Source organism: Pleurodeles waltl, chromosome 3_1 (genome assembly GCF_031143425.1).
Source record: "Pleurodeles waltl isolate 20211129_DDA chromosome 3_1, aPleWal1.hap1.20221129, whole genome shotgun sequence".
Taxonomy (NCBI): Eukaryota; Metazoa; Chordata; class Amphibia; order Caudata; family Salamandridae; genus Pleurodeles; species Pleurodeles waltl.
This window is the reverse complement of record NC_090440.1, coordinates 1,223,619,824-1,223,631,451: the sequence shown is the minus strand read 5'-3', so window position 1 is coordinate 1,223,631,451 and position 11,628 is coordinate 1,223,619,824. Positions and strand designations below refer to the sequence as shown.

General features: G+C 41.8%; 1 protein-coding gene across 1 annotated transcript in view; it reads right to left on the bottom strand.

Moving 5' to 3' along the window:
• Window positions 1-2,219: 2,219 nt before the first annotated feature.
• Window positions 2,220-11,628, bottom strand: part of LOC138285069 (40-kDa huntingtin-associated protein-like) — a 665,864-nt gene continuing 656,455 nt past the window's right edge. Inside the window, exon 12 of the mRNA XM_069224556.1 lies at window positions 2,220-2,625. Coding sequence (XP_069080657.1) covers window positions 2,544-2,625 — 82 coding nt within the window. The 3' untranslated portion in view covers window positions 2,220-2,543. The remainder of the gene's footprint in view (window positions 2,626-11,628) is intronic.

The following is an 11,628-nucleotide window of genomic DNA, read 5'->3' as shown; positions in this document are numbered from 1 at the left end:
TGGTGAAGGAGAAACCCCCCAGTGTCAGTCTCATAGCCAGAAGCCTCCCTTGCACCTCATGCAGTTTTGACACCACTTCCCCAGGGAATGAGCGCGCTAGTAGTATCGCCACCCCTGCGTGCTCTGATGTTGCCGAGGACCAAAACTGCCTGGGGAACCACCTAGAGCGCATACAATAAATATCTTTTAGGATGAGGTGTGTCTCCTGTAGCAGGCATATGTGACTCCCCGATCTCTCTAGGGTGGACAGGATGGCTAACATCTTGGTAGGGTTATTGAGCCCACAGACATTCAAGCTCATACATTTAATAATCATATGCTAAAATGAGGGCAGCAGGCAGAAAGGAAGAGAACTCACAAGAAAAAACTCCCCTGTGCCAAAATCTATGCCACCTATAGCAGCAACCCTGGGAATATCTCCACTTAAATGACAACCTAGCAGGGAAACCCAACAGCATTCAACCAATAAGCACAACAGGTGCATAAAACATAAGAGTCCTAGATCATCCGTCTTCACGAGGAAAAGTCTCCAGAGGGCAGTAGATCCATCCATGTTTGGTAATCCATGTCCATTGCCCCCGCCGCCCGACCCTCTTCAACAGCCGAAATGCCGTTCACAGCAAGGCCAACCACCGTCCGGGACACCCCTGACCATTCTTCTCTAAGCTGAAGTTCCAGCCGTCACACTGCTCAAAACAGATTCCCTCTCCGACCTCAGCTCCGAGGCCGTTGGGCGCTGCAGCTTCCGTCTTTTCTCCTTTCGCCCTCCCGTCTTTCAGAGGCACGCCAGGCTGGGGGCACCAGCCCCCAACAGGTTCCCGCGTGGAAGGGTGCCCCCCCTGCACCCAAAGCATTCGTAGATCCCGAGGCCCAGGCCCCCAGCACGGCCCCGCTACCCACGGGGCCATGAACGAGCCCCCTCGCCCCTCAGCCCCCCCGGCGCTGAGTCCAGCAAGACGCCGGGGGAAGGTCCGCCTCACGGCCCAGGCCGCTGCCCGCTCAGCTCCGCGGCTTAGACCGCGCTTCAGGGCCCGCCGGCCCCCACGGAATGGAAGCAGCGCAGCGCTCCCAGAGTCTCCAACGGGCGGTCCACGGCCCTCGGAGACGACCGTCTCTTAAGGGGAACCTCAGGGCGACCCCCCAGCGGGCCAGTCAGCAATTTTCAGGGCCCGGGCGGCGGAGCTCGGGCAGGCACGTCCTAGCACGCCGCTATCTTGGCCACGCCCCCAAGACATACAGTTTAGTAGGTAGAATGTATCAAACTTGCTGCTGTCCTAGTGTGACTACTAGTGGCACAGTGAGGTATCCTAAAAATACTGATGTTGCTACATATATTGACAATATTTGTTAATATGTTGTATAATTATTAGAGATAATAGTTTGGTTTCTAAGTGCAAACTGATTGGACCACTGAGACTGCAATGCATACTTCATGAAATGTTACATTGCCTCATCCTTATTAAATATGGATACAGAATTATTCTTGATTTTCGTTTTAGGTTTTCTGCTAAAATGCTCCTTATGAAACACACAGAATGACATATATTTAGCGTGGATTCAATAAACTATTATTAAACATTTCTTAATTTTAATGTGAGATGGGTTTGTCTGACTCCATAGAAGGATTATATTCTATGCCATTGAAAAAATCTTCAAATTCTCTCGCAAATATTGTTGCCATCAACTAAAGAAAGTGTAAGGTGTTAATCAAGTCAAGCTAACCAGATTTTTCGCTACATATTAAAGGGTGATGTATGTCAGAGATGAGTAAACCAAAATGTATACATAGAATACACTTTTTGAATTACGCAGTCACTAATATAATAGTCATAATAATGATGTGGATTACAAAGAAGTGCCAAAAGAAGCTGTATTCGGAATGGGAGTATTTCTCATCATTCTTACCAAGTGTCTATTGCACTAAAGAATACTGGTTGCAAAAGAGAAACACTTAACATTCTCTTATGTGTATGCATATAATGGAATTAGTACGTAACAGATTATTAGCGAGCTATATCACACACACTCATAAGGGAATATATCCCTTACAAGATGCTAAAGATAGTAAAACTTAGAACCAGGCATGTGCAGCACGTTTTTAACATGAAATAACATGCATTATAAAACATATGGTATCGTCACATTCAATGGACTGCTTGCAGTATATGAAAATGTATTATTTAATGACATTGTATAGACGAAGCAAGACATAAATGACATATTTTACTCACTAGGTACTTTATTTTTAAACTTTTCTAAAACAAAGGACTCCATGAGAGTAAGACTGAACACCAGCAGATTCACTTAATGACTTGTTGTACATTTCCTACTTATATGGAGTTTCATCATAGTGTAACATCCCATAAATAACTGTTCTTTACCACAATTTCCAAGCATTAAGGAAAAACACATATAGCTCATTTAAATGACTCATACTTTCCACACACTAAATAATGTCATCTTCTTTAAGATCCACAACGTCAGCTTCTTTAAGATCCACTGGTACCACATGTGCTGTATACCAAGAATGTTCATTGACCAATTTAGACACCCTGACCCCAAGGGGACATAATTTCTTGCAGCAAAAGGTGTAGCAGGTGGTTCTGCTCAGCAGTCAGGAGTGGCCTGAAGAAGACAACACATATCAATGAGGTAAAGAAAAGTGCAACATGCCTATTGCAATGCTTATCCAACATTAGTATCTTCACCAAACATAATTTGACAACGACTGTACACCAATATGCTGAAAAGGGCCATATTCATGCCCTAATCAATAGACTCTACAGAGTCTACTAATGTAACCCAATTTCACCAGATTATTGTTTTTTTTTAATTGAAGCATCCATTGCTCATGCAGGTAGGCTATTTGTTTTAATTTGATGTCTGTGATTTCTTTTGTTTTTCTCTTTGCCACAAATCAACCCCCAGCCAGTCGAACTGCATGACCTTTAAGTTTGAGTCCCTCGTATAGCCCTATTCCTCTTGAAGCCACTGCAGATATGACTTGGTTTTACCCATGCACCTCTTCAGTTGGTCTCTACTTAATCTAATTTCCAGTTACCCTAGTGTTAAGAGCAGATCACAGTGTCACTTACAAAGCTGAAGTAGAGGATTATACCGGTCATTTCAGAGAAGGAGGAAGACACAGTTAAACACAGATCCATGAACAATACCCACAATGGAGAAACATTGTCACATGTAATGTTTGCATTATGTGGAAGTACAAATGTTTTACCAGTCATCCTAGTTCTCCATAAAGGATGTATTCTTTGAATTCATAAAAATGAGAACATCTTCACTCAGTACCCCCAGAACACATTTTACAGTATATTTTGATTGGGAGGGTTTTTTTTTCTTCCCTTCTTGTTCCAAGTTTTAATTCTCCTCAGCTTGTTTTCTCAGTGACCATGTTGGCTCTTTTTGGATGGACATAATATTTGTGCTATGTGAATTTCAGACTATTACTCCATAAAAATAGTGTAAAACGTGTCTAGAGTAGGAAACTTAAGTAGAGGGTGAAAGGTGGACAAGTGAAGTATATGTCTCTAGGGTCCAAAAGCTCCAAAAGGATAACAGAACATGTATCCTCACCTTCTATCAGCATGAACAGGTCTACTGTCCACTCGCTTCCCAGTGCTCCACAAATTAACACCCTTCATTGAAAATCATGTTCCCGTCTGATGTTTATGTGTTTAATGTTGAGGTTTTCTGAGATCATTCATTCAACATCAATGTACTTCCCAATAGTAATCTTTTTTTTTAATGCTTAGATCATGGACATCCAGCACATTTTCCCTGTCCACCCTCTTCCCAGCCTCCTTTTCATACAACCACAAGAAATCACAATTAAAACAGGGTTAAGAGGCATAGTATAGAGCTCTGTATGGTGCACTGAAAAAGCAACAGACTGAATACCTGAATTCCAAAAAACCCTAACTCCACGATTCTGAATTTCTTCTCTAGATATGGTCACCATCTGAGAAGCTAAAAAAACTGAACACACACTGAATTAATTCCACTTCTGTGTGAGACCTCAGTACCTTTTTTAAAAACGTTCCTTCCTAAACACAAACAGATTATGTGTATGTTCTAGTTATACCAGAGCGCACAACACATTTCCACCCTTTTCTCTGTTAAACCTACAGGAAGGAAGCTGAAGAAGCACCAGCTTCCCTTTTACATTTAAGGCAACCCTTCATCAGATTTGCTACTAGGAGCAGCAACTAGAAAACGCTTAAATGCTCCAGACCCCAACGCCTCAGCTTATTTGGTAAAAGAAAAAAGAAACAGCGCGAGGAGATGAATTCCATCAAAATGAAAGGATGTTACAGTTGGGCCCTATGGGATTAATGGAGAACTTAGCAGAGATCCTTCACAGAGGGAAAAGGGAAACATTCAGTGAAGCAATGGTCACCCTTATTAGTGTATGAGTGAGGCCAGAGATACAAATTATCTGGTATCTGATAACACTGTCATGGCCGCTAAGGAAATTCCCCTGATTTCATCTAACATTGCAGACCACACAGGAAGAGAACTAAATTGTGCATCTGCCCTTCAAAGTGTCTATTTGTGGCAGTCTTCCAGATGATGTGTTCCAGCACAAGAACATTTAGCTGATTAGTTGAAATCAGTGTGTCTTGAAAAGTGCACAGCATTCCTGAAGATTCAATGCATGGTGTCAACAGTGTTGCCATGTTTCTTTTTTCTAAAGGATGAAGAGAACATTTGTCTCCAGTAAACAGATTATGTACTGAACTGTGGTTCCCCAATGAGTGATAACACTACTAAACGTGGATTCCTGTATCTGGTTTCTCATCTCAAGGCCACCAGCGCATATGTTTCCTTGAGGGCCTGATGTGGTACAGGCATTGTAAATCCTTCTCTGGCAATCACCCCTATGTAATCAAAGAAAAATTAAACTGATGTTAATGTCTGGCAGTAGCAAATTAAATCACTGGTGTCCTCACAGGGATTAAAAAGCTCAATATTGCACTTCGTATGAAGCCTGCCTGTTTCTGATTTATTAGTTTCCCATAAGGATTTGAGGGTCCAGATCTCAAAGGAGTCTTACAAAACTGGTTGCAGAAGCAGTATCATTTGGGGCTTTATGACTCCCCTAAAGAAGTGTGTACTGGTAGCAGATTGACCATGATCCGACAAAAGCAGGGACTGGGGAACCTATGATTGTTCTCCTTGAGAAGGGAGGAGATGGCGTGAGACAACATCCGGCATAAGGTTTGGAAGAGGGAAGGGTTATCTACTTGGGCAGCTCAATTTCTTTCCAAGGAAAAAAGACATTCCATGTAAACCAAACACATTGCCCAGCATACAAAAACAAAATTCTACCATGTTAAAGAAAGTTGTACCCCCTTTCAGAGATTAGTTTCCGTGCTAACCTGTGAGTTTACCGAAAGGAGAGATGTTAACTCTACTGGGGGCCAAGGTATGAAAGTGCTTCACTGAAGGAGTGGTAAAATAAGTAAGCAATGATAATGGTGATGAGAAACAGAATGGGAGTTCAAGTCCAGTCTCTCTTCTAGGTGCATGAACGTTTAGCAACAGTTGTATGGGTACACTTCATTCCATAGGAAGTCTGTTAAGGGTTAGGAACTTCTATATATACACACACCAGACTTGGGACAGCCTTTGTGAGCTGGGGGTCCTTCAGGGGTAGAAGGGGATCTCTACTATTATGAAGAGAAAGTGGTGCTTTCAAAATAGGGCACCTTGCACCGCACACAAACCAAGCATTAGGGAGGTGTTTTTGCACCTCTGTGAAGATTGTTCACACTCAATTGTTCCTTTCGACATGAAAAACAGTATATACTCTTACAAAAGAGAAAAGTGCACTACAGAGTTACAAACTACATACTTTCTTCCATATTGGTATATATGGAAAAAACAAAAGGTCCCTATGATTCAGGGCAAGGAAGACACATTGACATCCCCACAGTTCTTAATATTAGACTGAAATTCTGACCTTGAGCGTTCTCAAGTTGCAGCCAAGCTTCAGCAGGGAGAGGAATTTTTGTCCACTCCTGCATGGCCCTCTAATTTCACTAGGCTGGCCAATCCTGTCTAACTCATCAAATACTTAGAGGGCAATTCATGGGCATAACAGCACTTCACATCAGTTTGTTTATCTCAAAGTTTTGCAGAACTGAAATCCAAATGAACCAAGCAGGCACCAAAGAGCATGAATTTGTGATAAGCAGCAAGCTTCTAATAAATATTGTTGAAGTTTAGAACTTCAAGGGCTGTTATGCGATACAGGGCCATGCAACTTTTCTTTCTACTTGTAAGATGTCTAAAGTTCAAACAGAAAATTAGGAACAGTGAGCAGAGATTACCTCTAACTGTTTACAACTTGTTCTGTCCAAAGTTCATGCAATAACTCAGATAAATGTACACGTTTAAACTTTAGAGTAAAAAAAAAAACTGAACTCAGCAGATGTGCAAAGCAATCATGAGACAAGACCAGTGATGTTTGTCAGTGTAATATTTAGCAGTTCTTACATTGGTGAGGAACCTCTAGTGCATGCTTAGGACAGCAGAATGGCAAAGTGTGAAAGACTTAGTCTATCCAAGCAGTTAGTAACTACTGGCCTAACTCCTGGCTAGCTCACAATGCCTCACCCAAACCTCCAAACCAACCGGCGTAAATGGTGATTATGGCAACATGAACATTACACTCCAGCTCCTCAGGGAAGCTGTGGAAAATTATTATACCCCTTTTGTACTATTACTCATGCCTGCCAAGAAGAGACAAAAAGATGCGAAATAGGTTTCCAATACATTTTTTGAAACAATCGCAATCTAGCAGATGAAGAGTGAGCTGCAATTATTGGGCAGATGAAACAAAGCAAATTAATCAGCATTAAGAACATGGTAAAGAAGATGAACATACCCATAACTGAAAAGTGTGTTGGGAATCAGCCTGTGGTGTAGATCACAATCCTGTCGCGAAACTAGCAGATCAGTGCCAGTGGAGCAACATATCACAAAGCATGCGTCCCAGAATAATCGCAGCCAAAATGCCTTCTGCCCTCCTTGGGTCAGTGCTCTGTTCATATAATAAACCACACCACATTGGAAATACTGTTCCCAAACAATGCTGTGTCTTAAGTGATAGAAGCTGTCTCCTGAACAGGCAACACAAGCTAGTATATAGTGTACTGTGTTTCAGAGTTTTGGACAGAAAGTACTGATTATATGAGCAAAGGCTAACTAAATGAGCAGCATACTCTGATTTCCTAGAATAAAAGCAAACAGATAAAATGTGTAAAAAGCCATTGCTAAAAAGCAGCCTTACTAACATGAATAAAATGTGAGTAAAAACATGAACTGTAAAACTAGGCTAAAAAAGGGGTGACTGACCCAGGTCCTAAAGGGTCCTCATGACACCCTCCCCTTGGCAGATATCGTAGACAGATTCTAAAAACCCATCCTAAGATACTAGAAGCCATGAAATGTTCACACCAACAGGCAGAGCAAACAAGTAAAAATAAGCCAATTACAAATGGTCAATTTGCTTAAAACAAAGGCCAAATTTAAAAGTTATTGGAAGTATATATGATGTCATACAAAACATCAATAGAAAGGGAGTCCAAGAAGGAACCCACATCCACAGATGACCGAGCCATTAAAGTCGTGGTGAGCAAATCGAAGGAACAAACATGATCTGAAGCCTCATCCTCCGTCAAGGAAGTAGTACCCTGTGCAATGCCCGCAACTGTTAAGCCAGATAGAAATATCATAGGAGCTGTAACATCCATATATAAGGAAGATGGCTTATAAAAGGCATCTTGGAGCAACAGCAGTCTCATTCTACAGATAGTACCGATTATTGTGCAAGACACACCCAGTGAACACTCAAAAGGGCACCAAAGACAGCAGAACCAGGCTGTACACAGTAGAACCAAACCAGTCGAAATGACAGAGACCAGTTGTTGTTTATTTCCTCCAATAAATATACTCCAAAGAGCCGTTTTATGCGTTCACGACACAGCTGGACGTTCGGTAGCTTCACCATCATTCGGCTTTGAGATGGGACATCCATTGCGGAGTAAAAATAGTAATAGCAAAATAGCACCAATTATTGGCAATACAAGTGGTATGCCTCCAAAAACACTAGAAAATAGAGAATGGCTGAATGATGGTATCACCTTAAAAACAGTCTGGAACGTGCTGAGAAAATCAGACTCGATTCCCCTAAAAGAGTGCAAAACAACTGCGGTGTCTGAGGCATTAAAAATGTGGCTCACAAGTTCAATTAAGTGCCTCGGAAAGTTAGTATATAAAAGCGACTGTATCTCTGCATATGACCTCACCACTTGCAGCTCGAATGTTTCATGGGCAGATTTAAGTGCCATATGTTTTTCGAACAATAGTGCTTTTCACCTTGTCAAAGCTAACATTAAAGGTAGGAATGGAAGGCCACAAACTTGCTACTCTTCCCCTTCCACCCCCCGACCCGCCCCACCCCCCCCTGTGACGTCAGCGCACGCTGATTAGTCACAGGGGCCTCCCCCATCGCGCTGGGAGCAGAGCAAAAAAACCACCTCTGTGAAAAAATATGTTGTGTCCACGTTGTGTTTTGGGCCATTTCCTTTCGTGGGCGCTAGGCCTACCCACAGAAGTGAGGTACCATTTTTATCGAGAGACTTAGGGGAACGCTGGGTGGAAGGAAATGTGTGGCTCCTCTCAGATTCCAGAACTTTCTGCCACAGAAATGTGAGGAACATGTGTTTTTTTTAGCCAAATTTTGAGGTTTGCAAAGGATTCTGGGTAACAGAACCTGGTCCGAGCCCCGCAAGTCACCCCTCCTTGGATTCCCCTAGGTCTCTAGTTTTCAGAAATACACAGGTTTGGTAAGTTTCCCTAGGTGCCGGCTGAGCTAGAGGCCAAAATCCACAGGTAGGCACTGTTTTCTTTCAAAAAATGGGATGTGTCCACGTTGCGCTTTGGGGCATTTCCTGTCGCGGGTGCTAGGCCTACCCACACAAGTGAGGTATCATTTTTATCGGGAGACTTGGGGGAACGCTGGGTGGAAGGAAATTTGTGGCTCCTCTCAGATTCCAGAACTTTCTGCCACAGAAATGTGAGGAACATGTGTTTTTTTAGCCAAATTTTGAGGTTTGCAAAGGATTCTGGGTAACAGAACCTGGTCCGAGCCCTGCAAGTCACCCCTCCTTGGATTCCCCTAGGTCTCTAGTTTTCAGAAATGCACAGGTTTGGTAGGTTTCCCTAGGTGCCGGCTGAGCTAGAGGCCAAAATCTACAGGTAGGCACTTCGCAAAAAACACCTCTGTTTTGTTTCAAAAATTTGGATGTGTCCACGTTGCGCTTTGGGGCGTTTCCTGTCGCGGGCGCTAGGCCTACCCACACAAGTGAGGTATCATTTTTATCGGGAGACTTGGGGGAACATAGATTAGTAAAACAAGTGTTATTGCCCCTCGTCTTTCTCTACATTTTTTCCTTCCAAATATAGGAGAGTGTGTAAAAAAGACATCTATTTGAGAAATGCCCTGTAATTCACATGCTAGTATGGTCACCCCGGAATTCAGAGATGTGCAAATAACCACTGCTCCTCAACACCTTATCTTGTGCCCTTTTTGGAAATACAAAGGTTTTCTTGATAGCAATTTTTTAATCTTTATATTTCAGCAAATGAATTGCTGTATACCCGGTATAGAATGAAAATGCACTGCAGGGTGCAGCTCATTTATTGGCTCTGGGTTCCTCGGGTTCTTGATGAACCTACAAGCCCTATATATCCCCGCAACCAGAGGAGTCCAGCAGACCTAACGGTATATTGCTTTCGATAATCTGACATTGCAGGGAAAAGTTACAGAGTAAAACTTAGAGAAAAATTAATGTTTTTTCCACCTCAATTTCAATATTTTTCTTTTTCAGTTGTTATTTTCTGTAGGAAACGCTTGTAGGATGTACACAAATGACCCCTTGCTGAATTTAGAATTTTGTCTATTTTTCAGAAATGTTTAGGTTTCTGGGATCCAGCATTGGTTTCATGCCCACTTCTGTCACTGACTGGAAGGAGGATGAAAGCACAAAAAATTGCAAAAATGGGGTATGTCCCAGTAAAATGCCAAAATTGTGTTGAAAAATTGGATTTTCTGATTCAAGTCTGCCTGTTCCTGAAAGCTGGGAAGCTGCTGAGTTTAGCACCGCAAACCCTTTGTTGATGCCATTTTCAGGGGAAAAAACACAAGCCTTCTTCTGCAGCCACTTTTTCCAATCTTTTTGAAAAAAACTAAATTTTCCCTGTATTTTGGCCAATTTCTTGGCCTCCTTCAGGGAAACCCACAAAGTCTGGGTACCTCTAGAATCCCTAGGATGTTGGAAAAAAAAGGACGCAAATTTGGCTTGGTTAGCTTATGTGGACAAAAAGTTATGAGGGCCTAAGCGCGAACTGCCCCAAATAGACAAAAAAAGGCCTGGCAGCGAAGGGGTTAAAGATAATAATAATAATAATAATAATCTGTAATGGAATAAGACATACTTTAAATAAGACATCTGTGTAGTTGCTGTGTAGTTGCCAATCTTTTGTTCTCCAAACTGATTTTAACTCAATTGTTTGTTTCTAATAATTATAGCCCTTAACAGCTAGTTGGGAAACCAAAGAATATGAATAAATCAAGTTAGGAGTGGTCACCACATTTATTCTTGCTTTTGTTGCTGGTAATTTGAAATAATATGACGCAGGATCAGTAGTAGCATGCAGAGAAAAATATGTGACTTTGTCTATACATGTTTTAGAAGTCTGTACTGGTGGAGCCAGACAGTGTTCCCATTGTGTGTAATTAAAAACTGTACATGGGGTACTAGATCTACGTAAGTAATGGCGTCCATATTAATGATAACAAAACATTTCACTATAATTCGCAAAATTCATGTACATATCTTCACTTTCAAATACGGTTTTCACATCCCAGTCATCAGAAACAACACCAGGTGTAATTATATAATTCATAGAATTTTAAAAAAAGCACCCAGAATATGAACAGTCTCAGTAGGGCCAAATATATCATATGGAAATGTATCCCAAACAATCCGATCAGGAACTTAAACAGCAGAAATGTTATAAGGGACAAGTCTCTTCGCACTTTGTGGGAAGACAAGTGAGGCTTCAGTACCTCCATCCACCAGTTCAAAAGCAGAGCATTCAGGAAGGTAATGCCCATTTATAAGCAGAATGAAGATGATCACAAATTTAATCCACAAGAAGAACACAAACAAAGTTAGTATTATCCACAAGTAGGACCAGGGATGGATCAGATAAGTGTGTTTAAACTAGTTAAAAAGCTTATATATACCACGAAGAGAACTGATGGTTCAATCTGAAGAGAAATTGTCAGTGTCGACAAAGGACCTGGAAGCAGTCTGTGTAAAGAAAGGAACCACTACAGGTGAAAGAGAACTGGTAGACGCATCTAAAGGTGGTTCATCATAAACAACAACATTGTTTTGAGGAATAGTTGAAAGTTGTAGACTTATGTCAGGTGTGTTTCTGGTATTTGTAATGGTAATTGGAAACAAAAAAAGTTCATTCTCCACCCTCCCCAGTTGAGGAAACAATTTCAGTGTTGTTTAATGCTTGAAGCGGTAT